General features: G+C 37.7%; 1 protein-coding gene across 1 annotated transcript in view; it reads left to right on the forward strand.

Annotated features, from left to right (window-relative positions):
• Positions 1-18,867, forward strand: part of LOC126490199 (ADP-ribose glycohydrolase MACROD2-like) — a 1,491,479-nt gene that overhangs the window by 962,718 nt on the left and 509,894 nt on the right. The window contains exon 7 of the mRNA XM_050124928.1: positions 13,945-14,018. Within this exon, the coding sequence (XP_049980885.1) occupies positions 13,945-14,018 (74 nt within the window). The remainder of the gene's footprint in view (positions 1-13,944; positions 14,019-18,867) is intronic.

Raw genomic sequence — 18,867 nt, forward strand, 5'->3', positions numbered from 1 at the left:
AGGGATTCGACCTTTATTCTCATTTAGAATAGTCAAAAGTTTACATTAATGCAGCAAGTCCTTTATTCAACACTTAAAATGTTTGAGTTTGTGGGTGGCAAATAATAATATCGACAATATCAACAACAATAATAATAAATATCACCATGATTTCCCCACTTGGGACTTGGCAGGGAAAGAGATCTGAGGTTCTATGTGAATTTATAACTTATAACTGAAGGGAATTTGATTTTGGTTGACTACTTCTTCTGGGACATTATGGCATCCTGAAGAACAATTGGTAAGCCAGTTTTTTTTTAAAATCTATGTAACGACGTAAGCGAATGCAGACAGATTGTCAAAATATAGACAGCTTTAATGGAGGAATAGACTTACAGAACCACTGTTCCCGCGGAGACCAGGAAAGCAGAAGAGAGCGCTGGGAGCACACTCACCAATTTTATAGGAGAACTTTAGCCTGAGGCGAACACGCCCCCTAAGGGGTGGGACTTATCCCTACATCTCCCCCTTTTGTCTAAATAAGACAGAACTAAACCAAATACAACTATATACAATAATAACAAATAAATATAACAAACAATATTGAGAATCAAAAGTTTTGCTAAACATTCTATCTCAAGGAGTCTAAATAATGTAGAGAGTAACTACAAGTATATAATCTTCAACTCCATCAAAGATCCGAGAAGGCAATAAATATTACTTAACAAACGATCCAAATGTGTAACAATTGACAAAGACAACTGACTACCTGAGCAATCACCCAAAGTCTCGTTTGCAATGTTGACGACGCCCCCATTCAGCAGGAAGCAGTTTGGAGAGAAAAAACTGCGCCCATATTCCCAAATATTGTTTATAAATGTTCTTTTACATTTAAAGGGGGAGATGATATAGGTATGAATAATTTACATTGATATGGATTTTGCTTTAGTGATTTAAATTTAAGGTTAATTTTGTAATGTATATAGGTTGTTAATGGATAATCATTAATAATAGTCAAGTTTATAGTCATGTTAGTTAGAATTTCTAGATATATAGATATATATTTCAGTTAGATTGGCATTCTTCATATTTTTCAAAGACTATGGAATATGCTATTAAATGTTTTAATAACTTAGGACTTTTCATGACAATGAGACACTCTGCTCCTGGCAGCACCAATCTACTTCAAGAGGAAGATGGGCATCGAAGAGGATCCTTATGGAGTTTGATAGCCATTTGGGCAAGAAACTGCTCTTGCCTGGACTATTGCATAAACTGGACACAGAGAACCCGCAGAGAGAGGACTGCTGAACTTGCCTAAAGGTGAGATGATCTTTCGGGGTTCCTGATTCATGAAAGAGTCTGCAAGACATTCTTCAGGACAAGCAGATAGTGACTGCCTTTGAAAGTTCCTGCTTTGTGGAAATGTCTGCTGGAAACTATGGGCCTGTAGGCCGAAGATGGATGCCCCAACAGTACAGAGGAACTTTGGGTGACTGTCCAGGCAGCGAGATGTCTCTGTCATTTCTAGAGTTTGAGAGTTTGCTTATTTCTTATTTGTTTAGGTAATATTGTATCTTTCTGGACTGTTTGATGGAGTTAAGAATAGTTAGCTATAGTTATAGTTTTTCTTAGTTATGATATAGATTATTGTAATTTTTACTTGATAACTGTTTTGTTATATGTAATTTTGCTATGTTAAGTTAAAGCCTTCTTTTTTTTGTTTAAACAGAAAAAGGGGAAGTGATGTGGGAGTGTCATATATCAATCTGTTGATTTCATTGGTTAAGTTATAATAAACCAACTGCTTGCCTCATGGCTGGAACATAGATGGAAGGAGTAAACAGAATAGAATTCTGGGCGGAAGAGGAAGTGAGGTCAGACTCTGCTCTGCTTCCGGAGAGACCGGACAGACTCTGCTCGGCTCCCGAAGAGACGCCATGCTCAGCTCTCCCGGGTAGATGCGATAGCTCTGCGCTCTGAGGCAGACGCATGAAGCTGAGACCCACGATGGACGTAGGCTAGAATCTTCCTGGTAAGCGCACCTTGGGGTGCTTACACACATCATTAGAAATGGGCTAGTCTAGGTGCAAGAATTAGCCTGTAAGGGTTAGAGTCCATGGGCCAAGCAGTTCTTTAAATGAATACAGTTTGTGTGTTGTTATTTCGGGCATGAGCTAGCCGAGCGGCTGGGGTGTTGGGGACGCAGCCCCGCCGCCGCTCCTATTTCAACAAATCTAAGTATATAGTTAGTGGGATAACTACTATTTATGTGTAGAATATACAAAAAATTGATAATATTTCATCATTCCTCTGGATCGGGTGCTTCTGTATCAGATAGAATCAGGGTAATTAACAAAGCCTTATAGTTTGAAAACCCTCACCAATTGCTCAGGATTGTGAACACATCCTTGTATTGGTTGACTGATTGCCTTCTTACCAAGACAAGGAAGGTATCCACAGTTTAAGAAGTGGGAGTCCTGATTCCAGTGGGACAGTGTGGTGTTCTTGCTACATTGTCTCCTAGAACCCCTAGATTACACTGTTATGGACACAATAGCAAACTGTCAGGTTTTATTTATTTATTTATTTATTTATTTATTTATTTGCTTGTTTGCTTGTTTTTTTCAATTTCTATTCTTGCTAATTCCATCCAAAATTTCTGTTCCTAGGTCCAATAGAGAGGGTTTGGGGTAATGCTCCAAAGGAGGCTTTGGGTAGACTGTGCATGGTTTATTGAGTTAATGGACTCACTAAGCAGCTTAATTAGACTTTCTATTATGCTATGTTTCATTTTTATTTATGTTTTACAGAAAGGGCATGTTTGAAATATTGATCTAAGATATTACCATATTCCTTTCTGCAATATGGTAAGCAGAAATGAAAGACAGACTGTCCTTTTCAAAGTTAATCTGTTGTTTTTTCACTCAAGAAATGACAGCTGGCAGAGTAAGTCCTATGTCACCCTAAGTAAGTAAGGAACATGCCCGAGGTTTAAGGGAACATGGATACATTTAGGAGACAAATTTAGTTTCTACTAGAAAAGGTAAAGCTATCAGGCAGTGGTCAATATTAGCAAACAAAAATTAAACTAGTTAGTACATTTCCTACAGAAAACTTGAAATCAGATTCACTATATTCATGTTGAAAATATCTTAAGCTTTTGACAGCACTAGGAAGTAGTCCAGAGATACAGTAGAATCATGCCCTCATTGCTGTTTCTTCCTCCTGTGAATTTTGATGCCGATAACATCAGTTAAGCACTGGAGTCAGAAGGCAAATGTCCTTCTAATGGACCACGTGATGTGTGGTGGATAGAAAAACTGCAAACCCAACTGACTGTTCCATCACTTCTCTCTTTCGTTGCAAGTGTTCTTGACTTAGCAGCCCACCTGCTTTGTATTGAGAAAGGGGATTTGTCTTATTCTCAAGTGATAGAAAATACTGATGGTCTAAACCTTTCCTTAATATCTTTACTTATAGACAAAATATAATTGCAAAGAGCATCATGACACATGAATACGTTTTTAGGCTTTTTGAGACAGTGTCTTCTTATGTAGCTTAAACTGGCCTTAAATATGATTCACACGATCTCAGGCACCCAAATGTTGATTTACCAGCATGGCTGGTCATGAGTTTGTTATTTGAAACACTCATATTTTTCTGATGGGAGTGTAAATTATCAGATCATTTAAAAACCTCCTTAGCAAGACCAATCAGAGTCTAACAGACAAAAACAGCCCCACTTCATAGGATCAAGCAATGATGTGTACCAAAGCATTGCATCATTTATCATAACCTCCAACTGGATCAGCCCAAATGCTCATCCATGCTAGACTGGATTAACACATTGTGCTATGCTCATATAATGAAATGGGATATGTCAATGCAATATATTATATTAGTATTGTTATATGCAGAAGCTGGGAGAAGTCACACAGGAACAATGATGGACAAAATGTAGACTTGACACAGGTACATATTCATTTGTAATGATAGAAGTCAGAATAGCTGTTACCTCTAGACCCAGACAGTGACTCAGAAAAGGCAACTTCGTAAAGTACTGGAAATTCTTTTTCTCTTGAGTTGAGTAATAATGTATGTGTATATATATATGTATATATATATGTAAATAAATGTGTAAAAATTCAGCAAGTATTTTTAACACAAAAGTAAGTAAAAATATAAAATCACTTACAGCCAGCTCCTGTGTTTACAACATGCATTAACTTTAACCATCTGCCCTCTTGAGAAGAGAGCTAAACCATAGAATGTGAGCAGAAGCACAGATTCTCTCCACACCTGGGCACACACACTCATAACTCCCTGCATGACTGGCCCTAAATTATTAACGTCTTGTTCAGCCTCAGTGACCCTCCTCCTTGGAAGAGACTTTCTCTGTCATCTCATTCAGTGGCTGTTCTGAAACCCGGTTGCAACCTCCTCTCTGGGCTGCCTTATTCTGAGCCTGTGAACAAAAGCCCCCCTGATGAGGATATACTGTGACCTCAGGCTGCAAATCTTGATGTCTCTGGGAGCCTATTCCCAGGCTAAAATAAACCTTGTATATTCATTCATCTTTCAGCTAAGAGCTATGTTTCCTTCTGTGTAACATCTCGGGGTTATTTTTATTTTTTTCTTGCATGAAGCAGATGTGTAAATACAATTACTTTGAGCACCTTCTCAGCATCCCCCACCCTGTGCTCAAAAGGCTCAGCCTTTTCTGCCACGTATACTAAGACTGCAAGTCTACAATGCATCCATTTATCCACCATCTATTCACTGACCATCTTATGTGCACCACTAAGGAGTCAGGTATCCAATGAAACAAAAGCCAGGTATGCTACCTGCTTTGTCTGGGAGGATTATACATCACATTTGTTTTTATAGAAACAGATGTAGAAATGCATAGGTTAAAGCTCTAAGGGGAAGGTAAGTGGTGCCATGAAAACATTAAATAAGGGGCCGTAATGCTTTTAATAAGAATCACCTCCATAGGCGTGTGCATTTGAATTCTTAGTCAGCAGAAAATGGAATCCTTTGAAAAGATTAGAAATATTAGTAGTCGTACGTTTATTGGAAGAAGCATATCACTGGGGATGGGCCTTGAGGTTTTAAAAAGTCCATGCCAGGCCAGAATCTATTTCTGCCTTCTGCTGGTCTATCAGAATGTAGCTCTCAGCTATTTCTCCAGCTCCTACCTGCATGGTGCCATCCTCCCTACCACAATGACAATAGAATAAATCTCTGAAACCTTCAGCAAGCCCCTAATTAAATGCTTTCTTTCATATGAATTGCCTTGGTCAAGGTACCATTTTACAGCAACAGAACAATTATTAAGACAAATGATAAATGAGGAGAAGACAAATAAAACTGAATGTAAGCCTCCAGAAAAAAAAATGGGGGGTGCGTAATGTCATTTGTCATTTCAGGAAAAGGAAATCACCCTGTGAATGGCATAGAGAATGCTAGTAACATAAACGGTAAAAATATTTACCACCTACAGATAGGGAGAGAATGTATTCAAATACACTGTAGGGAGACAAAAGGTGTGGACCCAGACAGGGAACCATGTTGTAAGAGGTTAGGAATCTTACAATAGCTATAAAGAAAGTCAATTGGTTTTATCTTGTAAATCATGGGATTCATATCAGAGGATAGTGGGCATCTCACTTGGTGAGTAGTAAGTTTGACAATTTGATCTAGTCTTCTGGAGACAAACCACTTGAATAGGTGCCATAGGTAACTGGGATTCGGATCTAGGTGTCTGTAGATGTCTGTGTAAGAGCCAACAAACTTCGGTGTTCTTCAGTAAATGAAATCATCTAAATACAGTAACTGTATACAGACGTGCTATATGCACATATAACCTGTTATGGAGACAGAGCCTAGAAAATGCTGAATACTTAAAATCTTATTCTTAGAGGTCCAAATTTTATGCTTAACACTTTATATTTAATTAATCTCCTATTAACTGTCCCCATTCTCATTACCATAGCATTTCTAACTTCTAGTGAATGGAAAATAATAGGTGATATATGATTATGAGAATGACCAAACATTGTAGATTACTATGGTCTCCTTCAACAACTTTCTGGGGCTGTAAAACTTTTCATAAAGAGACTGTATGTCCATTGACCTTAACTCTAATTCTCACTCTACCTTGTGTCCTAAGAATACCCTTTCTTATACTACACTTATTAATATAAGATTAGGAGTTTTATTCATTTTTGCCTCTAAATTTACTCTTTTCTATAATCAGAAAGATTATCAAACTCAAAAGATGCATTAATTAGCGCTCACGGGGCCACAGTTCAAACATATATACATATTATATATATATATGTATATATATATATAGTTACATTAGCTATTATCCTCTTATCTAACCTATTAATAATATATTTTTCCTCACTAATTCATGTCCAAGAAGATATATGATCTGTTTTACCCTCCTGACTCTTAGACCTAATAGAATTCATTTCCACATTAGTAGAAACATGAATACCTTTGACTTAAGGAGAATTATAATGAGTTTAGGGACCCAATGTTTAATATGTTGCAGTCTCTTGTATTGTTTTTTTTCCTCATAGCAGAATACACTGTTATAATAAATACCATAGAAACAATCATTATCCCAGAACAGCTCACAAGCCCCACTCCCTAGAAATTGCCACCGTAAATCTTGTAGTGAAAGCATCCCTTCTTTAACCACAGTATGCTTATTAATATGAAAAATCACATTCCCTATTTTAGATCAACTTATTAACTATTTAAACTATTTAAAAATTGCCATTAGCACTATGTATTTGATACATTTCTCCGTCCATCACAATTTTCCCTCATATATATAATTCACATGACTGATGACAGAATTAGTTTGATACAGTAAATAATTGCAGTTTGAACACCCTTGTTTATAAAAGTGTAACTAGAGCCCTGACTCGAAAATTAAAAGATTTCTGTTCTGCCACATCCTACAATCAAGTCAGTTAGTTAAGGTATCAAACACACATACTCCAAAATATCAGTTTGTATCTTCTCTATACTAATAAAACCTCTGGTTTGTGCCTCCATAACAGCCACATTTTTTTTCAGGATCCTTAACCACCATATTCAACTCTTACAACCAACGTGAATCAGATTAGAAATAAGTGTATTAGGAATCATTCCAATTCTTATTCATAAACCTAGCCCACACTCAACAGGAGAGGCAACCAGACAACAGTATCAATATTTATGTAATAGTCAAGAGAATTAGTTCCTACATTCAAAACAATGAATACTCAAAATAATATTTGTGGGTTTATTAATATTGTGACATTAATTTTTCTGAAGAGGTCTTTCTCCCTCCATTCCACTTCTGAATAATAACAGCTGTAGAAAGTATTTCCTTAATGGCAAAATTATTGCTTTTATTAGGACAAAAATCCATACCTATTACTGTTTTATCCCAATATCATTATGTACTGACTGTTCTCTAGTTTTCATCTCTCCAATTCCATCCATCCTGATTGGCAGTTGAAAAAGTACAAACTCAAATATAAAATTTCCAGCCTACCTATTTGTTGCTCACATAGAAAAGTAGCCACAATCACATCACCATGTCACCTTGTTTTTAGTCTGTTTAGTTATGCCATACTAATCATCTCAATAGTTTTTAACTCTTTTTATTAATTCTAAGGTTTCAACATCATCACTTAACCATCAATGAAACAAAGATCCTCTAATGGTTTTACATACTCTTAACAATTCTTTCAGACAGTTTCCCCCAAGAAATAATGAAAAATAATGTGGACATACTCAAGAAGAACTGGCAATGACACTTTAAGAGAGCTAGAACTGGTCACTTGAATGGCTATCTTTGAATGGCTAGTCTTCCTGAATGAAGCAGGTGCAGATAGAATCCTGGTGGGGTGAATACACTTCTGTTTTGTAGTACTAATGGTTTTATTGTTGGCTATGCTTTTCTGCTTGGTCTTTAAGACCATGTAGCTAAACCAAAATTAACCTTGTCTTTTTTTGCTGATGAGTTTAGGTGACTCTTGGACATTGTAGGGTCCCTGGGCTCCTTTAAACTGTCTTCTTTCAGGTACTCCACCTGTTTGCATTGTTTCCGTCTTGCTGACCACATGGCTTCCATGGGAGATGTTTTTCCTTGATCTCCTCACTTTATAGAAAATGCCATCAGCTCAAGCACAATCTCCACAACCTTCTGGTAAAAAAAAAAGACAGACAACATTCTGGGGCCACAGGTCCCATTTAGAATGATCCCATTATGTTCTGGGTCTTGATGAACTTTGGCATACCAGAGACAAAGTATTGGTGCTCCTTCTAGTCATTTGTCCTCATGAGTTTAGACCTCTAATCTTTGGATGTCAAACATCCAGAACAACTTCAGCAGTCTGAAAGAGAAAGTAATCACATTTCAGTTTAAACTTTTGTTTAACTTTTCAACAGACTTGGACAAAACAATTGGATTTTTAAAGTAGGTCTTTGTGAAGACTCCAGCTTTATGTATTTAAAAGCTTGATAAACTCAGCCAAAAATGTAAATACTTCAATAGACCATAAACTCAGTATCTTTAAAACCAGTTCTGGTCAATATTAGTCAAAGCAGAACATCTGTGTCAGTTAAATGACATGTACACATTTATACACACACACACACATATACACAAAATCACACGGGGAAAGGGAAGGTGCAGAGAGCAAGCACCTGGAGGTCCCAGTGAAGCCACGCCTTAACTAAGACCCACCTCTTAAAGATGATTGGCTAACAAAATTCCCCATCAACCCATTTTGGCCCCAGAGCCTCCAGAAACTTGGCACTTATCTGCCTTTCCTCCTGCCTCACCTCCTGCAACACCCACCCCATTTCACCCCCTGCTCCATTTGAATCAGGCTTTGTTCTGGCTTCCTTGAGAATGGTATGGAGGGAATGACAGGGAGCCAGGCACTGTGTGGAGGGGAGAGGAAGTGTTACTGCCTTGAAAACTCTCAAGAAAGACGGTATTTACATGGCATACCATAGCTTGCCCCTTTCCCTGGGGGGAGGGAACCCGGGAGAGAATGAAAACACAGAAACAATAGAGACTCTACTTCCTCAGGAAAACAGAGAAAGGGAGCAACGAAGAAGACAGAGTGTTAAAGCTTAGAGACTTCATTTTACCCAAAGAAATCTTAACCGAAGTGTAGCCACTGGAGTTTAAGCAAATGCCTGCTTTTACAGACTTGGGGGTATGGGTTCCCATTTATGGGTTAAAGACTTAAGGAAAACAAAACAAAAAGGAATGGAATAGCAGTTAGAGAAAAGACAAAGAAAGTGAGTGCCTACCCCCCTATAGATTGTGGTCCATCTTTGTCATCCACAGAAGCTTCTTTAACCTTCTTAGGTGGGCAACCTACCAGCGTGGGTGAGGCTAGTACAACCAGCTAAAAAAGAATATAGCAAAACACAGACACAGAGAAACGTCATTGGGCCATTACGATGACTTGATGAGTAACAGGTATTTGAGACCAAGCCTGATAATTCAAGTTCAATTTCCTAAACCCACATGCTGGAGATAAGTGACTCCTGAAAGTTGTCCTCTGACATGTAACATATATGGGCACTCACACATGAATGGAAACAGAGATAGAAAGAAAGAAGCAAACACACGGTCAGAGACAAACAGAAAGAAATTATTGAAGTATGCTATCTAAAGGCAGTAGGCAAATTCCTAGAGGGGCTATCATGACTTAGGAGTGTTGGAAGTCTTTTGCAGTAGTTGAATAGGAAGTTACTTACTTCTTATTTTGTTGGCCATTTGCTCAGGGTCAATATTTGAATAGATGGCTTCGCATCTTACTTTCTCCTTGAGCAGTAAAGTTTATAGCCTAAGTTGTTTTTCTTGAGACTGGCCATTTGTACAAGGGCTATAGCTCATTAGAAGTCATGCTACAGAGGAATGCATAATATATCCTAAGTCACCATGGTCTGAGCACCAAATAGTCTGGCCTACTAGTTAAAGTCTTGGGATTTTATTAATAATTTATCATGTTTTATCTTTACACAAATTACATGACCATGTAAGGAAACACATTAAAAAGCACCCAGTAAGGTTCTGTTTAAGCACGTAGCAATATAATGAGGGATGAGCCTTAAGGAACACAAAGGAGTCAGAGCCTCCAGAAGTGGTGATGCTGATTAATGGGGACTAGCATGAGTAGAGAGGAGGCATCAAATGCTTGTAAAGAAGAATAGCTAAGAAAGCAGCAGAGAAAGCTAAATAGGAAACAGGCTTTGGGCATTTCACTCCATAACCTTAGATTGAAAATGTTACATCGAGGTCCAGTGTGTGACCTAAGAAGGGGCATCTGGAATGGAGGACGTTGATTTTGAAGACGAACAGGTCAAGTACATGACAACTGGGTATTTGGTGGGTCACAGTCTTGGGTGTTGACATCAGTCAGGGATGCAGAGACCCCTGAGATCATGATGAAAACCATAACTCTATGCCAGAGGCTTTGATGTATGCGAGAGAGTGACCAAGGGGTCAGGGATAATTGAGAACTTACCTTGGTTGCTATGGTTCTGTAAGAATTTGTCTAATTTCATCTGTGGGGAATTATGTCTTCTAAAGGTGAGCGTTAATACAGATGGCCATTGAAATTGAATTTGATGACAGTATTTATTAGATATCCATACCCCTATAATTTTATCCTTTGAGTAATTACTAAATACACCTTGAAGTTAGAGAAGAATGTCTTGAGAAGAGAATAAGCAGAGAAAAATAAAGCAAGTCTATGAGGGGCACCTGAGGCCACGGGAAGAGCAGCACAGACAAACGTGCTTATGCCACTGTTTAGCTGTTTAGACTCAGAGAAAGGCAGTGCCATAGCCAGCAGGCCATGAGCAAGACAGGTTGTGGTTTTGTGCAGGAGTGCACTGAGGAAAGTGTGGCTACAGATGCCAGTGTTCCACTCAGGGAAAGGAGGACTGAACAAGACCCCTGGGTAACTCCATGTTGGCAAATCCACAGCCTACTTCTGTTTATAAGTCCCATGTACTCACCCTGCTTTTTTTTTTTTTAAAAAAAAATATCCCTTTACTTTCCCTGTATAGTCCATTAGTCCCTTGACTTTGGCTGTTTACTTCTAAGGATAATGTTTCTTCAATGGCTATTTTGAGTGTCTATCCCCCAAACTTCTCTCATTTCCTGCCTAGTCCGTTCATCTGTGTTTTCCCACCCTACTCTATTAATTTTGCTGTTTTGTGGCTACCTATTTACTCATTTATTTCCTTCCTTAGACTTTGGACTTTTATTGGACAGGATCGTGTAAAAAGTATCTAGAAAACAACTCATTTTTGGTTCAAGGATAGTTTGTTTAATAGACTATTTTTTAATTAGCAACTTCTTTTATTTTAATTTTAAAAGTCTTATTTTACAAAGCATTCATTTAAAGAAAATAAACTTTAAATGTTACATAGGGATTTACAAGTACTTGAAACAGGGTGGTATTTTTCATATTACAGAGGTTTCCACTTTTTATAAATTAAAAAACATGGATCTTGGTCCTGTGTCATTGGCCCCAATCTTCCTAATGAAATTTCTAGCAATGCCTGCAGGAAGCCTAATCAGAAAAGCAATATTTGTTTTCAAATGCTTGCAAACGAGGGCACTGCCGTTGTTGATCATCTTTCCCACCAATTCTCTGAAGGCTACCAAGATCATGATGTCAGCCTAAACACTGCCGTGTGTATTTGCCACCAGAGGAGTTCTCCACATAGCAACACCTCTCTTTCTTTGCCAAGTCAGAAAATGCACAAGAGACCCTGAATAGAATGCATCCAACACACAATCCAGCAATTGATGCTGAAACTGGCCGAGGTAGAATGTAGGAATAGAAGGCATCTCACAGACAATGTAGTGGTCAATGCTGAAACTGGCTAAGGTTGACTGTAGGAAGGAAGCTAGATGTAAGAACTTGGGAATGACAAGCATTTTATTGACATATCTAAAAAAAAATTAAGAAGAATTGGTCAGACAAAAGAGGCCACAAAAGAATGTGATGTGGGATTCCCCTTTGTATGCTGTGAATATGATTGGTTAATTAATAAAGAAAACTGCCTTGACCTGATAGAGCAAAAGAATAGAGGTAAGCAGGGAAAATAAACTGAATGCTGGGAGAAAGGAGGTAGAATCAGAGAGAAGCCATGGAGCTCCAGGAGACAGATGGTGAAACTTTAGCCACTAAGCCACACCTATGTGGCAATGCACAGATTAATAGAAATGGGTTAAATTAATATGTAAGAGTTAGCCAATAAGAAGCAAGAGCTAATGGGCCAAGCAGTGATTTAATTAATACAGTTTTTTATCATTATTTTGGGGCTGGGAACCAAAAAGTGGCCTCCTGCTACAAGAAGTTCCCTTAGAAAGTTCAGAAGGAGAAACTGATGGTAATGGGATTCAGAAAAGACAGTAGCTTTGAAATGAGCACTGATGGTTACAGAGTATCTTTAAAGTACTCTGGGGACAGTGATGATTGTGAAACTTTATAAACAGTAACAACCACTCAATTGTGTACTTGCAGATAATTTTTAAACACTAAAAAACAGAGAAAAATGAGAGATAAGGCCATGGAAATCCAGAAAGTTAGAGCTAATAGGAAAGAAATTGATACTTGGTGATTAAGGAACCAGTATAGTACTTAAAAAGCATTTCAATAATATTTAGTCCATTCTGTCTCCTCCTCAACAGCATCAGAGAAATTTGAGTTTGCAGGTTAATCCTTCTACTTCTGTTGGACAATGCAATGATTCTGGTGGTCTAGGGATATGTTCAGGTCGCATTAGCTAAACAATCATAGTGGTGTGTGTTTGACGTACCAAACGTGTGTGTTCATGCTGAGATGACACATAACTCTGTGACTTCTGCTGCTGTGATAAAATCAAACCAAACCAGAAGGTCAGTTTAGTTGATGTGATTTTCATCCCAGACATTATCTGTAGTGCTAGAATCACCAAGTAGAGCTGGAATCACCATCATTGACTACTGATAATAGATTTCTGTCGTATGTATAGTTATTTGGCATGTTATCTTCCTTACTTTGTGGCAGTTCCCTGATAGAACATTGAACTAATAATTCCCACACCAACCACGTTTTCTCTGAGCCACATTTACTGGGATTTAAAGCTGAAGAGGCATAGCAAACACAAAACAAACTCAATGTTTTTCGAGGTTGCTTTTTTGTTTGTGTTCTTGCCTCACGATACTTCACCTGGGCGTTACTTTCTTTTTTCTTTTTTTTTTTTTTCCCTTTATAGTACAGGTCGTTCATTTATATATTAAGGTGTCTATTTTTGTACTTTGTGGGATTTCTTTGGTTACCAATGTGTGTCTCCGTGTCCATATGTTTCTTGCGGCTTTTTTTTTTTTTTTAATTTGACTCTCTGTTTTTCTCTTCATTTGTTTTTTTTTTCCTATTCAGGTTTATTTTTATATTGTCTTATTTTATTAGATATTCTTTTTAGATGCCTGCTTGTTTCCAAATGGGAGAAAGAGAGCAAGAAGGATGTGGAATTGAGTGGGTGGTGTGGATCTGGGGGGGGGGGATGTAATTACTATATGTTGTAAAAAAAAAGTCTATTTTCAATTACAAAAGAAACTGAGGCAAAGAGTAAACTTTGATCTGAGCACTACTGAGGAGAATAAATTATATTATAAGCTATTAAGTATATGTGAATGCTGTTGGTATTTTTATTAAATCCTTCTTTTTTTTGGAACTGGTACAGAGCTAGTCTTATACCATGTTATTGATTGAAGGTTTCATATCCTTGTAAAATTTATCACCACTGGCCTTATTTTCCTTGCTTGTTGAATGGAATACTATGTAAAATAAGATCAATACAATCTTAGGCCTTAGTTGACTTCTGTATCCCTTCCATGCTTTATTTATCTGCTTCCTTATGTTCTTTCTTTAGGTTTTCCAAATGAGCCTGCTGCAATCATTGCCCTAGACACGATTAAGGAATGGCTGGCCAAGAATCACCAGGAGGTAAGAGAACCAACATATGAAACATTTCCGACAATGTGATTTGATCCTATGTTAAAAGCCAGTGGATGAACTGCATTAGTATCAATCAAACCTGGTCCTTATGTCAGTGCCATCAGACTTTTCTTCATTGTGGGTACCATAGGATTAAATATTTTCATCGAATCATTTGGCTGAGGTAGATATAACGACACGTTTGGTGGAGAAGATGAGCTGGGAGAGCAGACTCCTTGCCCCTTCTTCTTCTTCTTCTTCTTCTTCTTCGTCTTCGTCTTCGTCTTCGTCTTCGTCTTCTTCTTCTTCTTCTTCTTCTTCTTCTTCTTCTTCTTCTTCTTCTTCTTCTTCTTCTTCTTCTTCTTCTTCTTCTTCTTCTTCTTCTTCTTCTTCTTCTTCTTCTTCTTCTTCTTCTTCTTCTTCTTCTTCTTCTTCTCTTTGCGTCTTCCAGGCAGTATGGTGTGTGTGAGCAGGAGTTTGGAATGGATTTCCTGAATGATTCTTCATTCTTCCTGTGCTGTTTCCCTTAGACAGCCTGCTTTGTCTTTGTTGTCAGGGGACTGTGCCGTAAAGCAATGTCTGTTAACAGGCTCCATATTTTCCTGATATGACTGCTAGGTATGCGACTGCAATAAGACTACATCATTGTTAACTAGGCTGTTGTGGCCAGAATTTTTTTTTCCTTTTTTTATTGTGAAATGAAATGCTTTCATCTCATCTCTATTTCTACTCGTTTAGTAAAGTCTATGAACTATGCTGGGTCATGCCGAGTGATACGCAAGAGAATTACTCATTTAAATAAAGCAGCAATACAGCTGAAACAGGAAGTCATACACTCCAGGAGTTTGTCCATTGACTCTCAGAACAGAAAGAGGGTTTCGGGCAAGGTCTTGTGTGCTTTCCTCTGTTGTTCCAATTTTCCTCACTAGAGGAATTAATTAATTAAATAATTAATTTTTTCTTTCATTCGTGATTGTGAATTTAGCTTTCTCTCTGGGAAGGAGACAGCCTATTTGGAAATGGCTGAGTATGGAAATGGACTGTGAACGTTTCCTATTGAGAACCAGCTTTGTTCTTGTGCATATGTAAAGAAACAGTGGTGTCATCTAATTATTGCAATTTCAACATTCCATAGCCAGATATAAATATCCTCAACCTCTAGTTGATGTAAAAATTGTATGGCCAGATATGTATAGTCTGCAGTCTATTCCCCCCTTTCCACAAGTGTGAAACGTGTGTGAACTATGACTTCAATTTCGATGATACTTACCTCAGCAAGGAAAAGTAAAACAAGAGAATAATACATTCAGCTTTTAAACATGTCTTATCTCTACCACAGCCGTTTGGGGGGATTTGGGGGTAGTTACTGCCACGATCTCCCTTTTCTAGCAATAAAAAGTTAGATAAGATACTCAAGTGCCGGAAGTCACAGGGACTGGTCTCTCTTCTCAGGTCTCACAGCCATTCCTCACTTCAATATCATTGACACCAGAGAAAGAAGTTGAGTTCCTTTGAACTCACTTATCACCCACATATGTCTTTGTCACAGAAAATATTCCTAACAATGATGCTTTATAATTTGCAGAAAAAAAAACATAACATGCCCTCTTACCTTTCTTTCTGTTGAATGATAACTCTAGAATATAGACTGAAGAAAGTTCATATTTGTCATCTTGACCTATGATTACAAATGCCATAAGCACCTCCCATTGGGAACCTGATGATGAAGAGTAAAACATACTACTGATGTATACAGCTCATTGACAAATTATAGTGACATATTAATCCAAGGTAGACTGTTTAAAGAGTTACTTTCTAAAAAAAAAATTCTTAGTGTCTCATACCAACTTGTCTTGCCTAGTCTCTCTTTGAGTCTATTGTAGTTGGACTTTCTTGACCCAATAGCCCACAAATAATGACATGGAGAATTCTTATTAATTGTGAAAGCTTGGCCTTAGCTTAGTATTGTTCCCAACTAACTCTTATAACTCAAATTAACCTGTTTTTATTGATCTATATTATGCCATGTGGCTTTTATGTCTATCCCATTCTGTATGTTAAATTTCTTCCATGTTTCACTGGTGTCTTTCTGCCCCTCTTCTTCTCAGAGTTCTCTCTCTCCCCAGAAGTCCTTCCTATTTTCTCCTGCCTAGCTATTGGCCATTCAGTTTTTTATTAAACCAGTCAGAAAGCACCTTTGGCAGAGACACTTGTCTACAGTGTATGAAAAGATTATCCCACAAATGCCTACCTTTTGATTTCATGTCCTATCCTTGTATACATTTTAGGCATTATAAAAAATTTAGGACATTTTGATTGTTTAACACCTTAGTTAGGGCACTCTTAAATATATCTTGTGCTGGTTAATTTTTAAGACTTCTTTGTTTAAATATAAACTAAAGAGTGTCCTCTAATTAATTTGGATACATTAGATTTTACTGAATAAATAAATAATAAGTAGACCTTTGCATATATGTGACAATTGTGTAGCTTGGTATTCTTATGGTACTCCTAAACAGTGGCAACAAGGGCTGTTTCTGACTTCTTTGCTGGCTTTTGGAACCATATTCTTCATACCGGTCTACCTTGTCCAGCCTTAATACAAGGCAAGCAGCTTAGTTTTATTTCAACTTGATTTGCCGTGTTTTGTTGATATCCATGGGAGGCCTCCCTTCCCAGTTCCTCAATAGGAAGGAGAAGTGGATGGGGGTGGGGCATTTCTAGAGGGGAGGTAGTGGAAAGGGACTGGAAAGAGAGGAGGGTGGAGAAACTGCAGTAGGAATGTAAAATAAATAAATATTTAGAAAATAAATCATAAGTGGTGATAGATAAATGCTATGCAAACTGATTATTTAATACTATTTTGATTTAGGGTTTGCTCTACTTAACCAAACAAACTAGGCTAAAGATCTGTGAATGAACATTGCTACGGATTCACTTGTCTTTTGTTGCAGTGTTGTTTTGACATCTTGATTGTTTCAGTGAGTATTTCATTAATTCATTCACTTGATAAATATTTACTGAAATCCACTAAAGCAACATGCACATTTCTTCCAGGGACAAAGCACTTAAACAAATAATCCCTGTCCTTTGATATTCAATAGTCTGTGAAAGAGAGAAACAAATTAAGTAAATAAAGAAAGAAGACAGTCCAAAGAATTCTTTACACAATCAAGCTTCATAACTACAAATGGGTTATGAGGTAATGTGGTTTCAGAAGCCTCCGAGACTGTTCTGAGGCTAGAATCTTGGAAGAAAGATTTTTATAATGATAAAGAATGATCTAAGTTACACAGAGCTCTTGAGGTAAAATGTTCCACAAGGAAGGAACAAGAAGACAAAAGCAGAGTGAGGCAAGAGCGAGCTGCTGCCAAGGGGTAAGGGATATGATGATTGCTGATGGAGGAATGGCAAGAGACACATTTGGAGACCAGCAGAAGTTGAATAATAGGCACTGTGGTTAACAGAGAGGCTTTCCCATACTCCTAGTTTAGTGTTCCTGCAGAGTTTGGGTAAGGAAGTAACATGATATTTAAGCAGTAAATGTTACTGCTTTTTGGAAACTGTCCTTTAGAAATATCAGAGAAGGATGGGTGCGGAGGTCAACCAAGACCTTGCAGCAAATCCAGGTAAAACATGGGGAGTTATGGATGGCAATGATAGTATAAAAGGAAGTAGCAAGGATGGGTTTTAACACTTTAAAGGTTTTGAAAGTTGTTTTTACTGGGTTGCCTAGCTTATTCCACAATTAAAAACATCCCCCAGTTTTAGTGTTATAAAGTAGGAATGTTTATTTGTTGTTCACATTATTTGACTGTCTTGAGTGTCAGAGGACACTCAGGAACCCAGGCTGACAGAAATGTCACCTCAACATAGAAAACACAGAAGAAAAAAAAAAGAAATTCTACATATAATTTTGCCTCATATTTTATTCCAGTGAAAGGTATCCGATAGCTAAGGAATAATAAATAAAGTTCTTACATAATAGGAAGAGCCGAATATCAGCAAAAATGGTGATGTCTATTGTAAAGGTGGCTTCAATATAGTGTCCAATATAGAACTGGACAAATCCAGAAGAGTCAAGAACTAAATATTTGGCCTATGCTCCCAAGTCAACTTTTCATATGCTCACTGAGATGAAGAGAAATGTTATAAGGCATATTTAAATGAAAGTATAAAGAAAGAATGATATTGCAGATAATCAAGTATAAGCTTATTTTAGATATCCAACCAATTCTTCGATATAAAGGCCGTTTATTCATGTCCACAGCTCAATATAAAACCAAGAGAGGCAAAGTGAAAGAGCAACATAGTGTCAGTCTGATAGCATGAAAGGAACACGCCAGTTTAGGCAGAAGAGAATTGCCACAGAAATGAATTGTAGTACATGAAAAGGAAGTCTTAGCCATTCAACACCAGGCCTGGATCAGGTTTGTTAGGTGACCAGAATCTCAAACTACACACACACATTTAAAAAACATGGCAGTCCTTGTTGTCCTCATTCTGATAGTTCCCCAATTACTGTTACTTCATGATCATATTACCGTCATTATTGTCATTCACCTAGGTTGTCACATGGCTCCATCATTACTCTATCTGTCCACTCACAGGCCAGTCAGTCAGCTTTGGATGAAGGAAGGCCAGCCTTGTGCTTAATGTTAAGGGAACATGCACTGGGACCTTTAGTTGATCAAATCCATAAATCCATAACATTTTTCCTTAAAAAGGGGAATATGGATAATACGATCTCCCATCAGTGGCCTCTCGTCCTTTCTTCAGATGAGCATATCATCCAGGGGTAACTTCTCTTAAGGCTCATCTGTCACACAGTAAATGACTGATGTCACATGATTGGTGA

Source organism: Alexandromys fortis, unplaced genomic scaffold, assembly GCF_014885135.2.
Source record: "Alexandromys fortis isolate MF-2015 unplaced genomic scaffold, M_Fortis_MF-2015_v1.1 scaffold_248, whole genome shotgun sequence".
In the NCBI taxonomy this organism is placed as follows: Eukaryota; Metazoa; Chordata; class Mammalia; order Rodentia; family Cricetidae; genus Alexandromys; species Alexandromys fortis.